The sequence below is a fragment of the Eulemur rufifrons genome, chromosome 7, assembly GCF_041146395.1.
Source record: "Eulemur rufifrons isolate Redbay chromosome 7, OSU_ERuf_1, whole genome shotgun sequence".
In the NCBI taxonomy this organism is placed as follows: Eukaryota; Metazoa; Chordata; class Mammalia; order Primates; family Lemuridae; genus Eulemur; species Eulemur rufifrons.
The window spans coordinates 12,640,994-12,663,844 of NC_090989.1; the positions used below are offsets into that span (position 1 = coordinate 12,640,994).

The following is a 22,851-nucleotide window of genomic DNA, read 5'->3' on the forward strand; positions in this document are numbered from 1 at the left end:
ACCAGGGGGCCCAACCTGGAGGGCTTCCTGGATAAGGTGAGCTTGGAGCTGAGACCTGAAGGATGAGTAGGATTCAGCCAGGCAAAGATAGCAAGGAAGGCGCAAGCAGAGAACAGCTGCAGAGTGTATAAAATGAGGAATTATTACAGGGAACACATACTTGGTCCTGAGGCAGTGTCTTGGCTTTGGGCCCTTTACATGGATTGACTTTTCTAATCCTCACAACAACCATGTGAAGTGCATAATCCATTATCCTTATTGTGCAGATGCACAAAGAGAGGCACAAAAGCCTGAGTCATTTGCCCAATGCTGCCTTTTTTTTTTTTTTTTCTTTTTTTTTGAGACAAAGTCTCACTCTGTTGCCCAGGCTAGAGTGCCGTGGCGTCAGCCTAGCTCACAGCAACCTCAAACTCCTGGGCTCAAGCGATCCTTCTGCCTCAGCCTCCAGAGTAGCTGGGACTATAGGCATGCGCCACCATGCCCGGCTAATTTTTTCTATATATTCATAGTTGTCCAGATAATTTCTTTCTATTTTTTAGTAGAGACAGGGTCTCACTCTTGCTCAGGCTGGTCTCAAACTCCTGACCTCGAGCGATCCTCCCGCCTCGGCCTCCCAGAGTGCTAGGATTACAGGCGTGAGCCACCACGCCCGGCCCCAATACTGCTTTTAAGTGGTGGAGCCAGCATGTGGACACAGGCGGTCTGGCTTTAGAGGCAATGCCGCTGACCACTGCATATCCCCATCCACAAAGTTGTTGGGCTAGAGCTTTGCAAAACCTCACATTTCCAATCCCATTTTTTTTTTTTAAAGATAGTGTCTCACTCTGTCACCAGGCTGGAGTGCAGTGGCCCGATCATAACTCACGACAGCCTTCAATTCGTGGGCTCAAGTGATCCTCCTATTTCAGCTTCCCAAGTACCTAGGACTATAGGTGTGTGCCACCACGTCCAACTAATTCTTTTATTTTTTTTGTAGAGACGGGGTCTCACTATATTGCCCAGGCTGGTCTCAAACTCCTGGCCCCAAATGATCCTCCTGCCTCTACTATAGGCATGAGCCACTATACCCAGCACCTATTTTTTTAAACCCAATTAAACACAAAACTTTTGCTATCACCTGTGCTTCTGCCTATGTATGTGCTTGCTCTCAGCAGGCCCTGGGATCCCACACAGCTCCCAGAGGTGAGCAGAAATCATTACCCTCTCATCTGCCTTCCCCGCCTTCCCCTCTCCAAAAAACCTGAAAGTTAAAAGAACTTCCTAATCCCCCACCAGCACAGGTTGTGCCTGCTTCTTGTCAGGCCCCAGAGAACAAAGAAGGGCCTCCTCTCCCGCACTGCACTCCTCTTAGGCGCCCAGGGCCCTTTCCCAGTATTGATGAATGAATAAGGTCACGGCCGGCCGGAGCCCAGGCGCTGACACACATCCAAGCACGGCTCCCTCGCTCTTTGATCGTGTGTCTCCTCCTCCCAGTCCTGCGGCCCCTGGCTTGTCTCTTCCTGCTGGGGATGGCGGTATTGTAGTACCCTCTTAGGTTTTGCCTGTACAGTCTGATTGGACTTTGTTAGCCCTGAATGAAACATGAATCTCAAATTAGCCTCTCAGCAGAATCGGTGTTCTCGTTGACTCACGTTAAGAGTTGACGCTCTGTATACAATAGGCAAATCATCGGATTTTGGCATCCCGCTGGGTGAGCACATTTGAGGGGAGAAAAAACAACTCGTCATCTCTTAGAGAATCTCAGGCAATTCTAAGGTGGAGTAAAGAAGACGTCAGACCACATTCTACCTTTGCCAAAATTAACAACGGCCCTATCGTAACAAAAGACACAAGTCCAATTTCCTGACGTTCTCTGCCGGCTAAGAGAATCTGCTTTACGAGGGTTTAGTTTCCCTTTATTAAAGTTCTACTTACAATATTTACATGATGCTTAAAGATTTGCTTCTTTTGAATGATATCTAAATAGTTCTGGGTAGATAATTAAATATTTAGATTTAATACCACAGGAAATGAGGGCACTGCTAGCATTAAGCTATGACATAACAGCGTAGTACCAGCCTGACCAGGAACCAACTGCATTTTTAAAGCATCTCCTAACACACGAGCCAAAAGCCCTTTAAATCATTGTGTCCATGTAGCCACAAAAATTCATCTTGACTCCTTTTGGACAATCCAATGTACTTCCTCAGAAATCTGCCCACCAGGGACTGCAGGGTCTCTCTGAAATACTATACTCTGGTATTCACTTGAAAAAAATCTAACCTCAAAATAATTCATGAAATTTATTCTACCTTTGCAGCATAAGGAGAAAATTCTCCACCACTGCAAAGGCTACAGAAAGAGCATACCGGTGGTCAACCAAATTATGAATGCCAAAAGTTAGTGGTCTAGAGTCTTTGAAAGTCAAGACATTCAGTCCGAGCCACCCATGAATATATTCTAAATATCTTAATGCGATGTCTCCACCGCCTAATCACCTATGTCCGTGCGCGGTAACACACATCCACACGATTTCTTAGAGACAAAAAAGAAGAAATCCTCCTCCACGATGCCTATTATTTCCAACCTTCTTTAACTTTAAAAGATCTGAGCCCTCGCCATTATTGGATTATGAATATATTTCCAAGGAGAGAGAGGAAAAAGTAGAAAGTCCGGAGATCAGAGAAAGAAAAAGTAAACTGTCTTTGCGATCAAAACATTATTAAATTCATTCCTTTGACATCCTGACAGTAATTGCACCGAGAGGGGTTGGATTTTGTTAAAATTGTTTTGAAAGGGTTGTTGAGAATTTCCTGCAGGCGAGGCCAGTGTGCAATGCACAGCTTTCACCTGATTTTCCTTTGCTGTCCTCGAAATCCTGAGCGGCTCGGTGCTCGTTGCATTTTTGACAGCACGAAACCCTTGGAAAAACACCCCAGTCCCACAGAAAGCTCCGCCACTCGCAGTTCCCCTGGTTCTACCTTCCCCTGTGACCTGCGGACTCGGGAAATGCAAACTGATTCATTCACGAGGTTTCTGCCTTTGTCATCCTAGCAAACAAAGAGCCAGGCACACTTACGACCATCATTTTCCTCATAATGGCAGAGCTATGACACTTCAGGCTACACAGGGTATTGTTGGAAAGAGCCAAAAATAGCGTTATTCACTTATTTCTGAATGTTCTCTTCCTTGCTGATTGCTCTAAACCCAGGGAGTCCTAACAAAGCGTGATCTCATGACAACATGTGTGACTAAGAAAATGTACGTGAAGAGGTTCTCTCGCCTCGGTGAGAAGGAAATGACAGGCCTGAATGGCGCCTGGCCCAGGCTGGCTCTGGGAGAGCCTGGGCAAGGGACCTCCCCACAGTGTCCCTGGGTTCAGACACGACAGGGCAGAGCCCCCCACGGTGCCAGGCCCATTAGCAAGGAGACGGCCCGCCCTGCCTTGAAAGTCTCAGGGTTCTATTAAGTAAAGGCCTGGAGCTGCTTTCTTTGCTGATCAGAAAATGAGTGGCTTTCAACCAGGTAAAATTAGATTATCATTTAAAATTAAAATTAGATTCGCCATTAAATGTTGAATTTTTTAAAAATATGTGTTTCCTGCAAAGGTTAAAACAGAGGGTTGGCACATGACCGAGCGATTCCACTTCCTGGAGCGGAGTCCTCCAAGAGAAAGGACTTGTATACACACACACTTGTATGCGAACGCTCACAGCAGCATCATTCATGACAGCCGAAACGTGGAGATAACCCAGAGTCCATCGCCTGACGAATGGATCCACAAGCTGCGGTGTGGCCGTACAAGGGAATATTATTCAGCCATAAAAAGGAAGCAGGTACTGATATGTGCTGTAACATGAGCAAATCTGAAAAACATTATGCTAAGTGAAAGAAGCCAATCACCAAAGACCATATTCTGCATGATTCCATTTCCATGAAATGTCCAGAATAGGCAAATCCATAGGGACAGAAAGTACATTAGGAGTTGCCAGAGGCTGGGGACAGGAGGGAGTGGGGAGTGACTGCTAGTGGGAACAGGGTTTCTTTTGAGGGGGTAACAAAAATATTCTAAAATTAGATAGTAGTGATGGTCGCACAACTCTGTGATTATACTAAAAACCACTGGGGTATACACTTTTAAATAGTAAATTTTATAACATGTGAATTGCATATGAATCAAAAATGTCTTAACAAATGTGTGCACGTATGTTTATATACATACACACACACATATTTTATTCCTTGATCTTGCTTTTTAAAATCAGAACCAATTAAAAATGACTTTTAATTTTCTCAACAACTTGGAGTAATAACTGATTATAATTCTATCAAGGAAGAACCATGCATTTATTGGTAAAGCCAACACTCTTGGGAGGAAAAGAGGGCACTTGCATTTTTTAAAATTTATTTTATTTTCATACAGTATTAAAAGTAGGCACACCCACGACCAAGGGCAACATTGCTAAGAACGCTGTTTCTATACACTTTCTTTGTGAAGCCCCTGCCTAGGAGGGGACAGGCTGGTAAAAACGAGCTTGATTTTCAAAATTATTTGTGAGGTTGGTTTGGCTTATGGGGAATACCCTCTTGATTTCAAGGGCAAGTTCATAATTCAAATGATGATTCAGTTCAATTGAATAAAACAGCTACTGAGCAGCTACCATATGTAAAGCAATACAGTGAAAGCACCATCCCTGGCACTAGGTGGAAAATAATCTCATGCCATCTTAACACTGGTTCTTCTTTCAGGCACCTGAGCAACTGGTCCCATGAGTCTGCAAATAATAAAAAGAACAGCAGCCAACACGTACATGGTGCCTACCAGGTACTAAACGCTATTCCGGGCTCTTTCTATACATTAACTCATCGGCCCTACCCCAACCAAGAGAGAAGTATCATTATTATTCCCATTTCACAGATGAAGAGACCAAGGTTCAGAGAAGTTAAGTAACTTGCTCAAGGTCAAACACTATTGAAGGACAGAACCAGGACACAAGCCCTGTGACTCTGGCTTTAGATGCCACTCTTTTAAACCCCACACTGGCATTAGTCCAACTTACAAAACAATTCCATGGAATAAAAATGTAGAAGAATTGTAAAACAGGCTGTAACTACTCAGCCTTGAGCACGACTGCTCACTCAGCGTGGAGTCAGCGCTCACCGGCGCGGCGCAGCCCTTACCTGTGGACCACCCCGGCCCGGTGCAGGTGCTCCACGGCAGAGATGAGCTGCCTGATGTATCTGCGGGCTTCGGCCTCCTCCAGCCGCTTCTTCTCGTATATCTTGTGCATCAGGTTGCCCCCCGGGCACAGCTCCATGACCAGGTAGTAGCTGTTTTCCGTCTCTAAGATGTCAAGGAGCTGTGTGATGTTGGGGTGACGGATCATCTGCTGGATCTGCCCCTCTCGCCGCAGGTTTTTGGTGACATAGGTGTCCTTTTTGGCTCTCTTCTTATCGATGACTTTTATGGCCACCTAAGGAGAAACCAAGATGCCTGTTATCAGACCTTGCAGACAAAGGCTGTTCCTTGCCTACTCATGGGAACCCTAGGAAAATACATCGCTATTTCTCCGCAACGAGAGAAACACCTTCTCTGAGACAGCATCAAGGGGGGAGAAAAAACAAAAAATATAATATTGGGAAAAATCAAAAGAGTCAATTATTTAAAAAGAGACTGGAATTGACTTGAGCAAACATGCGTGGTTGCCTGGAAGGCTCCGTGAAGGGTTAATGTCAAACTTATTTCTCTGCGGGAGAAGGTGGATGAAATAGCCAATTTCTCTTCCAGCAAAGAGCTCTCCCTGTCTCTCTCAGGACCCACCATCGTCTCTTCCAGATCTGGTTCCCCCTCAACACCTCTGCTTCTGAAACAGCTAAATCCACCCCCCAATCCTAGTTCCAGGGTGTGGCTAGGAACGGGGGTGCACTGCCCAACAGTGCAGCGCCCCTGGCCTGTCCCCACCCGTTCTCCACCCTGCACAGGTGCTCAGGCCTCCAATGTCTCTGGCCTCTAGTGTCCACCTCCCCCCCTTGGTGAATGACCTCCCAGGTGAGCTCCTGGCCCCGCTGTTAGGACCCAACCTGCAGGGCCGCATCTCAGTTACCCACAGGAAGCCCCTCCTGGGTTGTCTCCCCCACAACCAACTTGTCACGAAAGGTAGGGTGGGAGGGAGGGAGGGAAAAACAGAGGGAAAGATGAAGGGACAGAAGAGAAGGGAAGACTTTTCTTTTTCTCCCAAATCTGCATCTGTCCCCAACTGCCCCCCTTCCTCTGAGAAGAGTCACCTGTCTACTCACCAAGCCCTAAGACACACCACTGTTTTCACCCTGTTTTTCTTTCATCTTCACTCCCCTCTCTACGCAACCAGCCACTGACTCGATGTCAATCCCTTCTCCCCCTTCCTTCCTCTCTGCTCCCCTTCCACACCCCAACACCTGTCTGGTTCATTCCGGACCTTGCCCCCCAGCACCCAGTCGCGCTGTCTCTAAGTGAGACGCGAGCATCCCAGGGACGCTCTCGTGCACGGCTATGGGGCCACTGGGTGCAGGATGAAGACAGTGGGCATTCCGTTTCTATTTATTTCCTTTTTTCCTAATTATATTCTTTACCTGTTTCACAATGCACTTGAAATACACCATATGCAATATGCAATATACAGAGGTCCAAGTATGTAGAGAAATCAATGACAAATAGATCAGTAAAGACATGATTTCAGCCAGAGGCTCAAACATTCTTTTGTGGTCACGGTTCATGATAAAAATGAATAAATAAATAAAAGTCTGAGACGCATCATGCAGCACGGTGACCACACTTCATAATAATGTATTGTACACTTGAAAACTGCCACAAGAGTAGACCTTTTTAATGTCCACCACACACACAGGAAAACGATGACCCTGTGCGGGATGGATGTGTCCCCGAGCTTGGCTGTGGTAACCATGTCACAACGTGCACACATCACGACGCCACACCAGACACCCCGAACACACGCACTATTTATGTGTCAATTAAACCTCAACAAAGCCAGAAAAATACTTTTTTTAAAAAAAGTAGGGGTGGGGAGTCCAAATCAAAGGCAGACTTTAAATTAAAAAAAAAAAAAAGAATAAATGAATAAGGTTGCAGAAGCTCTTCAGGGCTCCTGGCGTTGTCCCCACCAGCCCCACCGCCGTCCAGCCCCGACTGCAGGCTCTCCCTCCTGGGCGGGCGTCCCTGCTCCCCCGACACACGTTCTGCCACTCTCCACGTTCTCCCGCCACCCCCTTCACACGCCCGAGTGCCCCCGTCCTTCAGAGGCTAACTCGGCACCACCTCCCTCCTGGACAGACTCCCCTAAACTCTCCTTCCCTACGCACGTGGCATCTGTGCTAAGAATTACCACCGGGACAACCACCCCTTTGCAGCACACAGTCCTTTCTCAACATTCAGTGACCCGTAAGTGACTCACCGATGGAATCGTCAAAGCAAAAATGGCTGTTAACAGCTTCGTCTACTATCTCTTCTGGGGAAACAAGTCTCGTTTTAATAGAGACATTCAGGCCCTCAATTCAAAGATAGGAGTGAGGAAGAGACAGACAACCCAGGGGGCTGAACAGGCCTGAGCCTTGTCCCTCACACACCTGGCAGCCGGGGGAGGGGGGGGGGTCTGCTCTCTGCTCTGCCCCAAGGCAGCTGGGGCCCACGCTCTCAGCCCACAGAAGCTAAAGTCGCATTCCCGCTGCGTTTGGCCCCAACTAGTACTAGAGATACTAAATTAACAGCTTTATAAACTACTTATTCCTGACCAAAAAAAAATATGTGTGTGTATATATACACGCGCACACACACACACACACACACACACGCACATTTATATCCATATCCATCCCCTTGGGGAGGTAGGGAGAGAGGGATGCTGAAAAGTACAATTAGGTATTGTCTTTACTTGACTCTGTGTTGCAATGTTTAAAAAATTACACCCTTCGGCAATGAAAGTCTTAAAAGTGCTGTGAATAAACAATAGTCTATAAACCTGGCACTAATACAATCTGCCTTTTTTAAATAGAGTCCACGATTATTGATAGGATAATTTATTTAGTTAGCTCTTTACCTGTACTAGATTAAATAATGGCCACCCAAAGATATCAAGTCCTAATCCCTGGATTGTGAACATGTGACTTTTTTTGGAAAAAGGTCTTTGCAGATGCAATTAAGTGAAGAATTTTGAAGTGAGACTAACCTGGATTATCTGGGTGGGCCCTTAATGTCCTCACAGTGTCCTTATAAAACAGAGGCAGAGGGAGCTTTTGCACAAATGGACAGAGGGGATGGCGTGGGAAGAAGGAAGCAGAGCTGGAGTGATAGGGCCACGAGCCAAGGAACGCTGGCAGCCACCAGAAGCTGGAAGAGGCAAGAAAGGACCTTCCCCCAGAGGCTCTGTGGGGAGCATGGCCGTGCTGACACCTTGATTTTGGACTTCCGCCTCCAAAACTGTGAGGCTGCCCCTCTGGAATGCATTTCCAAGCATGGTGAGCACCTCCTTGGTAGTCGTGAATGACGCCACCTTTTTTCTGCAGCCTCCTTCTCTCCTCACCTTCCCTGTGCTCCCCCCATGCCCACACGACCCACGGGGAACCGAGTCGCTACGAGCTCCCTCCCAGGTCCACCCCCAGGGCTGAAACAGCCCACACGAGGGTTTTGGACCACCAAGGTCTTTGTCAAAGTAGAACCCCATGAAGCTCCAGTAATTGGCTAGCAAATGTCTACAATGCAGACCCCTCAGAACAGAAAGGAGGGTACAGGTGGCCCCTTCCATGAGGTTGGACTGTCATTATCGCAGTGGTATGATTATCACAATCGTAACAATTAGTGCATCTTTCCAACACACTGGGCTCAGGTGTGTACATAGGCCCTCCTCCGGGTGGTCCTTCCTGTACTTCCCACTTCTGAGCAAATGCAGTATTTCCAAACACGTCTCCCAGCTTCTCTCTCTTCTTGCTCTTCCTCTAGCCCATCCTCCTCCCTTACCTGAAGGTGAAGGGACAAGCCAATGAAGTGATCCATGGAGCTGGGGAAACACCCAGTGGAAACCCCTCCAGCCTCTCATCCCAACACCAGTCAGTCCATCTCTGGCCCTGGGCATCTTATGGAGCCTTCTGTGAAGCAGGTCTGGTATGGTAGCCCAAAAAATGGTCCCCCAAAGTTAGGTTCACATCCTAATCCCTGGAACCTGGAATTGTCATCTAATTTGGGGAAAGGGTCTTTGCAGACATAACGAAGTTAAGGGTCTTGAGATGGAGAGACTGTCCTAGGTTAACTGAGTGAGCCCTAAATGTCATCACAAGTGTCTTTAAAGGGAGATCAGACAGACAGATGCACAGGGGGGAAGACAACGTGAAGACGGAGACAGAGACTGACGCGGCCACCAGCAGCTGGAAGATGCCGAGTCCAGACCTCCCCATGGGGCTCCGGAGGGAGCTCAGTCCTGCTGACACCTTGATTTTGGCCCCATGAAATTGATTTGGGGCTTCCAGCCTCCAGACTGTTAGAGAATAATTTCTCATTGCTTTAAGCCACCAAGTCTGTGGTAATCTATTATAGCAGCGCCAGGAAACGAACACACCAGGTGTATGCCCCACCATTGTCTGACTTCTTGGTTCCCAAGTTCTACTGGTCAAGAGCCCCCCACCATGAAATCCCAGAACCCTGAAGCCATTTCGCCTGGGGGAAGGTTTCCTGTTAACCTCCCTCTCCATTTTCAAACCCCAGCTTGTCACCCCGACTTGCAAGCTCCGCACTGATGACACTGAAAATGGAATGCCGTTCTTGATTACACAAAACCACTTAATCAACTTTCATCTACAACCGAAACGGGGGAAAAATGAATAGAAAATTAAGGAAAAGTCAATCGGTGATCACCAAAGGAAGGCATCTAATTTAATTTGACAGCAAACAGAGATCTGCAGGCAAAACAGATCTAACACTGATCCTACCTGGGTAAAGCCTGGTGCAACGATGCGTCTCTAGCTGGAAAATAAACTGCTTTAGTAAGGAGAGTTTTAAAGAGTGAAATTAAATCTGCTGTCAAATGGCAGTAAAATAAGCAAGTTTAGCGTGTTCCAGACAACAGGAGTGGTAACACCACACACAAATGGCTGTTACCAACGCTGCAGATTCACTGATTCACGTGAGGACAGAGCCCTAGCCAGTGCTGTCAGGGAACTTCCAATCTGGTCGTGTGTGTGTGTGTGTGTACACACACGCGTGTGCACACGCACGCACTTGGGGGAGGTAGGGAGCGCCAGGGGAGTATGGAATCCTGGAGGTCATCTTGAGCACATTGAGAAAAACAATTTTCTGTGAAAGGTCAGTAAAACTAAGGCTCCAGCCCTTCGACAGCTCCAAATAGCAAAGCCTCCCAAAATTTTACACAAGAACCCATTTTCAAAGATTGCCCCCCTATTTCCAACAAGATACATAGCAAAGTCTTGCAGTGGTGGAAAATTAGTAGAGAGAGAATAGCAAACCTCCAATGTATGCCAGTTGAAAGAGATTAATCATCAACTTTTTCATGAATTAAGAAATAACCTTTTGGCCGGGCGTGGTGGCTCACGCCTGTAATCCTAGCACTCTGGGAGGCCGAGGCGGGTGGATCGCTCAAGGTCAGGAGTTCGAGACCAGCCTGAGCAAGAGCGAGACCCCGTCTCTACTAAAAATAGAAAGAAATTATCTGGCTAACTAAAATATATATAGAAAAAATTAGCCGGGCACGGTGGCGCATGCCTGTAGTCCCAGCTACTTGGGAGGCTGAGGCAGGAGGATTGCCTGAGCCCAGGAGTTTGAGGTTGCTGTGAGCTGGGCTGACGCCACGGCACTCACTCTAGCCCGGGCAACAAAGCGACACTCTGTCTCAAAAAAAAAAAAAAAAAAAAAAAAGAAATAACCTTTCTTACAATATGGTAATTCCCACCCTTCCCTTTCCCCGCCAAAAAAAAAAAAAGCAAAAAAAAAGCAAAAAAAAAAAAAGCCTACCTATGATGACAGATAACATCAGCAAACCAACTTTTAAATAAATAGCTAAGCTCATAAGAAAGAAAAGGAGATCCCGTAAGGCCAAGAAATCACTAGAGCAGCTATAGGGGTGGAGAAATACGAGACACAGCAGAGACAGGAGGAGAGGACACCTCAGGGAGGGCAGGAATAGGAGGAAGAGCCTGCCCTGCACAGAAGGGGTGCTCGCCTCCCCAACACGGGAGAGGAAGAGGAAAGGACAGCATGAATCCCAATCCCGTCGGGAGAGGGGACATTTGCTAACCATCAAGGAAATCATGCTTGATGGATTTTATTATATATTAGGAGAAAAAAATCCAATGTGGAATTTTACTTAGAATGAGGATTGCACAAAATCATCCAGGCCTGGTAATGCACCCAGTAATGGTGAACACCTCCATAAACCAAATTGGTCCCTAAGATAAGGTACGTAAAGAAAGCCCTTAGTACAATGTCTAGCCTATATAGGAAGTGCTGCTTAAATTGGCACTGTTATTATATTACCAATTTACTTTCCATGAATCAACCTGTAGAAAGGGTGAAAAAGTATTCAAGCTCAGTTCAGCTAAGGAAAAGATGTACGTTTTTTTTTACTAGTGGCTTTAGCATATTAAAAAAGAAGCCTGAATCACATTTCAGTGTTTTGAACTCTCTGGAATGGAGCTGCTTCTAAATCCCAAGGCAGTGGTTTCCTATCAGGCTAGACTCTCATCTTCTTTAAATATTGACTTAGTTGAGACTGTGTACATAGGATCAGAGTTAACAGGATTTTAAATTCATCCCTTCATCCTGGATCACCCTTCATTGCCTTTAAAATTCATTACTCTGAAACATACCAAGAACTGATGCATCCAATCTCCAAAATGAAAAGTCAGATGTAAAATGGATCTTTGAAAAAAAAAATTGATCAAAGAGACTTCTCTTCAATATCACAAAAACATACATACATGGTTTACACATTATACAATGTGACATATTTTAGAAAGTTCATAGTCTTCCCTGAATCAAAGCACTTTTACACCATGTTTGAAATAATCAAAATGCACAAGGAATGGGAGGCCCTGATCACTAAATTTCCTTTTCACATGGAAATTAGCAAAAAAAAAAAAAAAAAAAGGTTTCTTTCCAGAATTCTTTGGTTCTTAATGAATACTGTACGCTAAACTCAAATGAATCTTTCCTTCTTCAACAAACACTTGTTAAGCACCTAAAATACAATTGTCACTGTTCTAGGTGACAAGTGTATGAAGGCTGAGCATCTCTAATCTGAAAATCCAAAATCCAAAATTCTCCAAAATCCAAAACTTTTTGAGCACCACCCTGATGCCCACTGGAGTATTTCAGGTCGTCAAACTAGGGATGCCCAAGTTTAGTGCAAATATTCCAAAACCTAAAAATATCCAAAATCCAAAAGATTTCTGGTTCCAAGCCTTTAGGATAAGGGATACTTCACCTGTACTATGAAAGAGTCATGAATCTTCAGGCCCATTTGGCGGGGAGTAATTCAGATTCTTTGTAGTGGTTTAAGATTACTCTCTCCTTTGAACTGAATTGCATATGTTGAAGCCCTAACCCCCAATGAGACTGTATTTGCAGATAGAGTTTTTAAAGAGGTTATTAAGGTTAAGTGAGGTCATAAGAGAGGGTCCCTAATCCAATAGGTCTGGTGTCCTTATGGGAGGAGGAAGAGACCAGAGAGCTTGCTCTCTCCCAGAGCGAGCACAGAAAAGGCCATGTGAGGACAAAGCCAAGAAGGCAGCCATCTGGAAGCCAAAGACAGAGGCCTTAGGAGAAACCAGCTCTGCTGGCACCTTGATCTTAGACTTCCAGTCTCGAGAACTGTGAGAAAAATACATTTCTGCTATTTCAGTCACGTAGTCTCCGGTATTTTGTAATGGCAGCCTGAGCCGACTAATGGACCGTCTGAGCATCCTACAATCCTACGGAGTTCCCTGCAGAAAAGCAAAAATGTATGTAAGAACAAAACTCTTTTACTGAGGGCTGGGGTCAGATCTTGGAGTTTCTCTTCTGACCTCCCCCTGCTTTCCACCTTCCGGCAGTTTGTGGGTATCACAGCACAGCCGCTGGGCAGGTGGGCTGTGAAGCCAGGTGCCATGGCTTCAAACCCTTCTCTGCCACTTGGCGGCTGGGACCTCTCTAAGCCTTGTTTCCCCACTGGTTTCAAAAATGGAGAGGGGGAAGTGCCTACCTCATAGGAATGCTGGAGAAATAAGTGAGAAACCCTCAAAGGGCCTTTAGCAGGAGGAACATTCATCAGAGTTGCGTGTTTTGTACAAGAACAGGAGGTAGAAACGGAAGCAAGGAAGCCCCTGCCTCTGTCCTCGCCAGGGTCCCCAGTGCTGTCCTGGCTGCCCAGTCCAGGAGACACTCTCCCTGTTGACCCCCACTTCCCTTGGCTTTCCCGGGTCCCGGGCCTCCTACTTCTCCTCCCACCCCTGCCAACCCCCTACTCACACTAGGGATTTAGGAGCCCACCTCCTCCACTTGTGTGACTCCAGTGACGCCATCTGCTGATGAGTGCCCACACCTGTCCTGCTCACACCCCTTCCTGAGCTCTGACATGCCTATAGCCACCTCCACTTGGATGTTCTGCGGGCCCCCCAACCTGTCACCTCCCCCTGGGATTCCCCAGCTCAGCCGACAGCACCACCATCCACAGGTGGTCCCAACTGTGTGTCCTCCTCCACCCACCCACACCTAACCCCATACCTCATTAATCACCAGGCCTGTCAAGTCCACCTCCTAAACTCTCCCATCCCTTTCCTCTCCTCCCCATCCCCCATGGGCACCATCCCTGCGAGTCTCCCCATCTCCTGGCCCTTGTCCCCCACCCAGACTGCCTGGAATTCCCTCCCACACTCTTGGTCCCAGCCAGCTCCCAGCTCCCACTCCTCTCTCTGGTCTCAGGTTACCCTTTGCTTCCCCACCCTGGCTTGGGTCGGCTGTCACACCCATCACACACAGGCTTAGCTGTTTGTGACAGGAAGGCAGGACTGTCTGGCCTCCCAGCACTAGCACAGAGCTTGGCTCATCAAGAGGGAGGGAGGGAATAAATGAATAAATGGCTGAATGAATGGAAAATCCCACCAGTCCACTACAGGGTAGTGTAAGTTCCTGGTCATCTCTCCTACCGCCTGGGTAAGTCTCACCACTCAGCTTCCTCAACTACAACACCAGCAGACCAAAGCCTTCCTTTCAACCATTAAAATTCTCAGCTGCAATGCTGCCTGTGGACATGGTTCCAGCTTGTGTGTGATGGTGATGCAGAGTCCACGGACTCCCCTTTGAGAACTGTCCCCTTTTCCGAGAGGCTTCCCGGCCCAGCCTAATTACAACTGCATCCCCCACCCCCTCCCCCTAGCCCCTCGCCGAGACACTGAAGACACTCGCAATCCCCTAACTGTATTTTTCCCCGTAACTCACTGGGCTACAATAGGGATTCCCCCTTTACAAAGTTCTGCCACCTCCAGACTCTGGGATCAGCCCTGTGGGGTCCTTCTCACCCTTTTTCAAGGCCCATTTTTTCCCCTAGAATCCTCTTCCAGAACCCCCTTCCTGGCATCAAACCCTGTGGTCATTTCAAGCTCATGTGCCCAATGCCCGGCACGGTGTCATGAATCAAGAAGGAGCTCAGTCGACAAACACTGGACTCGTGGCAGAGCCCTTGTGTGGACCAGTGAAGGAAAGGGAGGAGGCAGGGCGGGGCGGAAGTAGAAGGGACAGATGGCTGGCTACGATCGTCCCCAATGACGCGTGCGCCTCAAGGATTCCAGTTTGAATGGACAGCAGTCGCACAACTCAAGCTGAATGCCAATGCCAGGAAGTGGATACGAGGGACAGTGTGGCCTGGGCGAGTCTGAGCAGAGAGAGAAATTCAAGGTCGCTTCCACGTTAAAGGCAGTGGACTGTGGTCCTGGCTCACCGAGTGTAGACCGCCCAGCCCACCTGCTGCAGAAAGCAGAGTCCCGCTTCCTAAAAGTGTGGCTAAGAGCTGGGGACAAGTCACCAGGGAGAAGGGTGCCAGGGAGACCTCACACGACTCACATGAAAGCAGGCATTCCATTTCAGGACCCTTATTCTTCAGTGCCAGTCCCCGTGTCCCCGCTAAAGTCCCTCAAACCCCAAAGCCTAAATCTGGGTTGTGCCCCTGCTGAGTACCCTGTCTCCCTCCCAAACTTGTCTGAACCATCTGTCACCTTCTCCAGAGCAGCTAATCCAGGGGGACAGGAGAGCTCCCCAGGAGCGAGGACCAGGAAAACAGACTCAGACTCCCCATCACTCCCGGAAGAACCAAAGTCCCGAGGACACCTCACCTGTGCAGCCCCCATCGGGCACCGCTCATCTCTGACCTCCTCTTCCGCTCCTGGCTATTCTCACCTGGGGGACCTTGGCCACACACTCACTCCCTCACCTCCGAGACTTCACAGAAATGCCAGCTCTCAGAGGAGCTTCCCTGGCTCACCCATTTACACCCACACCACACGGAGCTCACAACTGCGGAGCTCACAATCCCATATTCTGAGGCTATCTGTCCCCATGGCACGTATCGCCTCTTAAATCCTGCAGAAGTCACTGACTGAGCATGCAATCTGCCTGATGCTTGGAAGCCCCAGAAGGGAAGGACCGGTCCTTCGCTGACATGCTTTCGGCCAGAACTGCCCCAGCGCACAGACAGCACTCGATGACTATTTCCTGAATGAATGAATGAAAGCATCCAAGTGCAGCTGGAAGAAAAATATCCTATTAACTATTTCGGAACCTGTGATGCAGTAATTGTGTCCCTTCCCTCCCATAAAATTCATATGTTGAAGCTCTAATCCCCAGTTAGTTGGCTCTCTGTATCCGTGGCTTCCACACCTGTGGATTCAACCAACTGTGGATCAAAAATATTTGGAAAAATAAATCTACAAAATTCCCAAAAGCAAAATTTGAATTTGTCTCATGTCGAGCGTTACACTGAACCCACGCCAATCAAGTGACATGCAGACATTGCATTAGGCATCATCATGAGCAGTCTAGACATGATTTAAAGTATACAGGAGGATGTGCGTAGGTTACATGCAAATACCACACCATTTTATACCAGGGACTTGAGCATCCAAGAGAGGTCCTGTAACCAATCCCCGATGGATATGGAAGAACGACTATATTTGCAAATAGGGCCCTTAAAGAGGTAAATAAGGTTAAATGAGGTCATACGGGTGAGGCTCTAATCCCACAGGACTGGTGTCGTTGTAAGGAAACAGAGAGACACCAGGGATTATGTGAGCACAGAGGAGAGTCCGCGTCCACATCAAGACGCAGCAGGAAGGCGGCCGTCTGCCAGCCAAGGAGAGAGGCCGCAGGAGAACCACACGTGCAGACACCTTGATCTTGGGCTTCCAGCCTGCAGGATGGTGAGAAAATAAATGTCTATTGTTTAGGGCCACCCAGTCTGTGGTATTTTGTTATAGCAACCCCAGCAAAGCAACACAGAAGCTTTACGATAGTTATCAGTCATGACAGGACGCCTCGCTTTGTAAATCCCATCATAAACAATAAACGCTGGTTGACAGCACTGGATATTGCAATGAACGGGGGGGGGGGGGGCAAAGGGGGAGCCCCAAAGCCACAAAAGAAATGGCAGGGCCTGAGGGCTCTTTGCCGCTGCAAACTGTGGTGATTAGCATGACCCAGTGGGAAGTTTAGAAAATAAATTGGTTTCACACCGTCTTCCAAAGAAACGATGTGTGTAAATGCATCCGAGTGGAACGTGCTCCTGTGTGGATGATACTTATTTAACAGAAAGCAGAAAATATCCTTGGCTGGCTTTATAATTAATTTCAGTGTTGCACCGATTCACAGAGAAACCACGCTAGACAGCAAACACACATCGCTGTCTTTTATCGAGGACCATTAATTGCTGCTGTTTTTGTGGCAGAGCTCAAACGCCCATGACCCCTGGCTCCCCGCCCGCCACCCTCCTGCTGCTGAGAGCTAAAATTCAAGTCTTTTTGTAAATGAGGGAAGAAAGTTTCCTTCTCCAGTTTAAACCACCAAGCTCATTAGGACTGACCATGGCGATGCTAACAGAACTAGGTGCTGGGCAAAAGCAAAAAGCTCAACTTTAAGAAAAAATTAAAGTCAACCCCCCAGCAGGGCTGGGAAACCCTCCCACGCCCACCCTGGAGCGTTCTGAAGCCACTTTCCTGGGCTCCTCTGCCCCCGCCCGACTCCAGCTCCAATTCAGTAAGCAAATCACCCTGGAAACACATCCTGCTGGTAAGAAACTAGAAACAGGTTCCTGCAAGGGAGGAAAAAATGCAAAACAGAGAATTCTGACATAGCCAGGCAGACCAGCTAAGCTGCAAATACCAGGGCAGGAGTTGTACAATTGCTGGGATTCTTATCAGAAGCCGGTCTCCTCAGTTAAAATATGCATTCTTCCCTGTGGTCAAGATGCATTCATTATCCACAAGGATAAAATAACCCCGAGTAACCCCAGATTCCTGCCCAGTAGCAGTTCACCAAAACCCGAGAATCCTGATGGAAAAAGAAGTACTCATTAAAATAGCTAATGCTAACATCATTTCTCTTTGGTTTTGGAAATAAGTCAAAAAAGGTAGACTGTACACCCAGATTCTGAGTCTTTTGAGACCGACTGTCATTCACCTTGGTAGCCCCCAGAACGCTTGATATCCCTGAAGCGTAACTGATAAATGTATTAGTTAAAAAACTGAATGCCCTGTGGTCTCAAATCCTCATCAGCTCCCATCCCCCAGCACCCCTTTCTGCTCCAGGCCTCTTCCAATTCACCCCGTTTTTAATCATCCCGAGTGTAACTGGTGACAAGAGAGGAAGCCTCAAATTACATAATCTAGAAGCAAACAGATACATGGGATCCGAGAGACAATGGCTGGTGATGCATGGCTACCCCCCGTCTGCCATCGCTGTTAAATTAACTCGCTGACAATAATAGCCGCTTCCCCTCTGCCCACCGGGCACCCCACGGGCGGCCTGTGCCCCAACCCGTCCTCCCTCCCCGCCTCTCTCAGCTCACAGCAGCGGCCATTCCACTGACAAGCCCGCTCACGCCCCTGAGCCTGCGCCAGGACTTCCTCAACCCCACCTGTTGCCTGAGCAGTCCATTCCCTTTTCCATTCCCCTCCCAGCAAACAGCCACCAACTCTCTTCTGGAAGGTTCCTTTTTGGCCACGCCCCCTGCTCTGGCCAGCCTCCCTTTCTCCCACTGAGGCCGCAGAGTCTTCTTCCTGAGGATGGTGATGGTCATCGTCTACATAAAGTCCAGATTCCTCGATGAGAAACTGAAAGTCCTGCAAGATCTGGCGCCGGCCCCCTCACCTCCCTGTCAGCTTTTTTTTTTTCTTGGAACAAACGTTATTCTGGCCAGCTTACATTCTATCAATTTTCATTTAGCCCATCTGCCTCCGGTCAAATAAAATTTTCATTCTTTCAGTGCTTTTACACAATAGTCATAGAGACACACACTCCTTACATTTTTGTTCATTCTTTTTTTTTTAATTTTATTGTGGTAAAAAACACACAACATAAACCTTACCATCTGCGCCCTTTTTCAGTGTACAGGTGGTCGGGGTTAAGCATATTCACTCTGTTGTGATCTCCTCTCCAATTTCTGCGTGCCCCTGCCGCGCTGTCCCTGCTTCTCCTCACAGGTCCGGCCCCAAAATGTCCCCATCTGGGCACTGTCACTGGGCATAGGGCAGGAGGAATCACTGGCACCTCTGAGCAACCAGACCCTCCCCCTAGACATCCAGGGCCCCTACTTCAGAATGGTACAAGAGAAGCCCACGGGGACAGGGCAGAAATCCTCACTCAGCCACACGTCCGGTGCTGTCCAACCAAAATACGCCAGCCACGTGTGTAATTTTACATTTCCTGCCAGCCACATTAAAAAGTAAAAAGAAACAGGTGAAATTAACTAACAATCCATTTCCTATAACCCAACTTATTGAAAATATCATCATTTCAGCATGTGATCAATATTTTAAAATTCTTAATGAGATATTTTACTTTCTTTTTTTCATACTACATTTTGAGATCTGATGTGTATTTTACACGTACAGCCCATCTCAGTTCTGACCGGGCACATTTCGAGTGTCCAACAGCCTCATGTGGCGAGAGGCAACTGTGCTGGACAGGGACGCTCTGGCTAACCGGCCTCGGGCAAACCGCTTCGCCTCTGAGCTCGGGGCCCAGCACGCTGCCTGCCTGAGACCCAGGACTCCACAGAAAAGCCTGGAGAATGAATGGAAGGAATGAAGAAATGCTCCATTTTCTCATCTGCAAAGTGCGTGGGAGATGATACATCACACGCATTTATAGTGAGAATTAAAATTATGCCTTTGGGAACCCAACCAAGGCCACAGTCCCAGCACTGAGAAATCCCAGGCAAGAAATTAACCTCAGCAAACCTCAGACTGTCTGTCAGTGACCTGCGGGCAATAATGGTGGCCAAAGTAAACCACGCAAAGTGCTTGGCACAGAGTGACCACCCACCAACTGTACTTAAAACTGAGCCAACAGTAAGGACAACACAGTGGGACAAGGACAGAACTGACAGGTGCAGACAGTGCTAAGGGGAAAATGAAAGCAAGCGAGCCAGTGCTGGTGGGGACAGGGCAAACACCAAGGGGACGGAGCGACACAGCAGCTTCAGGAAAGGACAAAGTAACTGTTGCACAGTAAACTGAGCACAGAATCCGTATCATGGCTCCCGTGTCCCAGCCCCGGGGGTGCTGGTGACCCATCCATGTGAGGTCCTCAATAAACCTCTGCAGATGGCTCCACCGTGCCACGTGAACACAAGGCTTCCTTCCTCTCCACCTAAATCACACGCTAAATGGTAGGGCCTGCCCCACTGCCTGTGTTCATCAAAGGGAAAACCGGGGCTTTTTTTCATCTCTGCCCTGATTTATTCATGTGCGTTTATGGTGTCAGTCGGTATAAAGCAGAATTTGTGTTGCTGCAATGACTCCATAAATCTTCCTGGCCTCCCTTCCCCTGGCCGGGAATAATGAATGCTCCGCTGCCACTGACAGCAGATAATGGCTCTCAGGAAGGGCAAGGAATTCACAAGCAGATAACGAGGGAACTCAGTGGGAGGTGGGCGCACATTTGCACACACGTGTGCCTGGCTGAGATCTTAAAACGCAGGCCTCAACTCCTTTTTCTTTCTTTAATGCACTTTGTTCTTTCAATCATTGTAATTACCATCTCCCGGTGCATTAGCTTGCTGGGGCTGCCACAACAAAGTAGCACAGACTGGGTGGCTTCAACAACTGACATTTATTGTCCTGAAGGATAGAAGTGTGAGAGCAAGGTGTCAGCAGGCCTGGTTTCTTCTGGGACCTCCCTCCTTGGCTTGTGGGCGGCCGTCTTCTTCCTGTGTCCTCGCCTGGTCTTCCCTGGGTGTGTCCATGTCCAAATCTCCTCTTCTTATGAAGACACCAGTCAGACTGGATCATGGCTCACCCTATGATCTTGTTTTAACTTAATTACCTCTTTAAAGACTCTACCTCCAAAGATAGGCACATTCCATGCTACTGGGGATTAGGACTTCAACAAATGAATTTGGGCAGGGGGACACAGCTCAGCCCATAACGACCAGTAAAACTCATCACAAGTTTCAGTAATAAGAAAGGAAACAAAGGATCTAAAAGAGAGATGACACACCAAAACACCTGAGAGGCAGCAATGTGACTTAAATAAACTCAACTCCAACAATTCCAAGACATGTCCAAGCAAATGTGATGCTTTGAGTTCCTTTTCTCTCTGTTGCGTGTTTTCCCAGCTTACGTGACTTTCAACGTACTTGTCATTTTAAGTTATTACCTTCCTACAAAGAAGCCTGTCTTTTGCACCTTAACTTTGGACATCTATACTTCCTGCTTCTCTTTGAAAAAGGAGGTCAGTAGCTTTTTATTTGCAGTTGTCACCTTGGCTTTTCCTTTTTTCAGCTGCTTTTAGTGAGGCACAAAGTTTGGGAAACGTCACATAAATACACTTTCTACTCTTGGCCATTTGTGAAACCACTGAAAGGTTAGCAAAATGTAAAAGGGACCAAAAGGGGTCAAAAGAGTAGACCCCAAAGAAAGATTTCCTGAAGCAAAATCCATGACAAAAATCTTTCAGGATTTCCATATTTGAAGAAAAAAGCCAATCCTGTGTGGTGAACAGCCATGGTTTATAGACTGGACAGAGGACTGTAGCTGTTGCTTAGCTCACAGGAAAAGGGGAACTCAAGCTGGTTTTAAGAAGAACCAGAACTGTTTTTTGGCACCAAATTACATAAAGAGGTCTTTAAAATTCTTGCAGTAACAGTGACTATTAGATGGGAAATTCACAGCTACCCCAAGTAGGCTATTTTTTCGGATAATTTTCTTTAGTTTTCTTAAATGGCATCGTGACTTAAAAGTAACATCACCTAAATCAACTATCAAAAAACAAAAAGAGGCCGGGCGTGGTGGCTCACGCCTGTAATCCTAGCTCTCTGGGAGGCCGAGGCGGGTGGATTGCTCAAGGTCAGGAGTTCGAGACCAGCCTGAGCAAGAGTGAGACCCCGTCTCTACTAAAAATAGAAAGAAATTATATGGACAACTAAAAATATATATAGAAAAAATTAGCCGGGCATGGTGGCGCATGCCTGTAGTCCTAGCTACTTGGGAGGCTGAGGCAGGAGGATCGCTTAAGCCCAGGAGTTTGAGGTTGCTGTGAGCTAGGCTGACGCCACGGCACTCACTCTAGCCCGGGCAACAGAGCGAGACTCTGTCTCAAAAAAAAAAAAAAAAAAAAAAAAAACAAAAAGAGAGCCAGGCTCAATGGCTCATGCCTGTAATCCTAGCACTCAGGGAGGCCAAGGTGGGAAGATCGCTTGAGGCCAGGAGTTCGAGACCAACCTGAGCGAGAGTGAGACCCCATCTCTACCAAAAATAGAAAAATTAGCTGGGCATGGTGGAGTGTGCCTGTAGTCCCAGCTACTCAGGAGGCTGAGGCAGGAGGATTGGCTTGGCCCAGGAGTTTGAGGTTGCTGTGAGCTATGATGACGCCACTGCACTTGACCTGGGTCATAGAGTGAGACCCTGTCTCAAAAAAAAAAAAAAAGAAAGAAAAGAAAAAGAAGGAAACTAACTATTTTTAGCCAATATCATTCATCCCATTGCATACAATCTGAGTATGTTTTAGAAAGACTAACTTGAAACATTCCTCTTTCTCCAAAATCTTCTGGATCTCATCTTTTGAACACGCAGAGAAAACACAATCCTTCTGAAAATGTGACCATTTAAGGAAGGATTAGGGATTTCAGTTTTGTTTCCATTAATGGGAGGCATAAGTTTTATTTAATAGAGGTGGGGAGACTTGCCTAGAGTCACACAATGTGGTGATTCCAAGACTGAAAGACAAATATTCTGATTCTATCCAGGACACCATGTTCAAAATTCTTTTAAAATATAGACTTCTTATTCATCACTTAGTCAACTACCTAGCTGTAAAGGTAATTGTTTTTGGCAAGAGTAAATGAATCTGTGTGGCCAAGGATTAAAATTATTTTCAACTCAACATGATTTTCTGTACTTAGCGAATATTTTCTACTATTCCAATGGCAAAAAAGTAACTAATGAAAAAATATGAAATACACACATACAGCAACATGCATACGTATATAGTCAAGTCCAATAAAAGAATTATTTCTAAAAAGCAGACTATCACGGACTTCAAAGGGATGTTTCTCATTTAAAGGAACGTAATCACTAACTATGGAAATACATTTTAAATTCTGAGATATCTTTTTTTAATTTATGGTG

At 47.0% G+C, this 22,851-nt stretch overlaps 1 protein-coding gene across 1 annotated transcript in view; it reads right to left on the reverse strand.

The window, feature by feature from the left end:
* The window catches only part of HUNK (hormonally up-regulated Neu-associated kinase), a 105,315-nt gene that overhangs the window by 58,183 nt on the left and 24,281 nt on the right, over positions 1-22,851 (reverse strand). Inside the window, exon 2 of the mRNA XM_069472368.1 lies at positions 5,161-5,453. Coding sequence (XP_069328469.1) covers positions 5,161-5,453 — 293 coding nt within the window. The remainder of the gene's footprint in view (positions 1-5,160; positions 5,454-22,851) is intronic.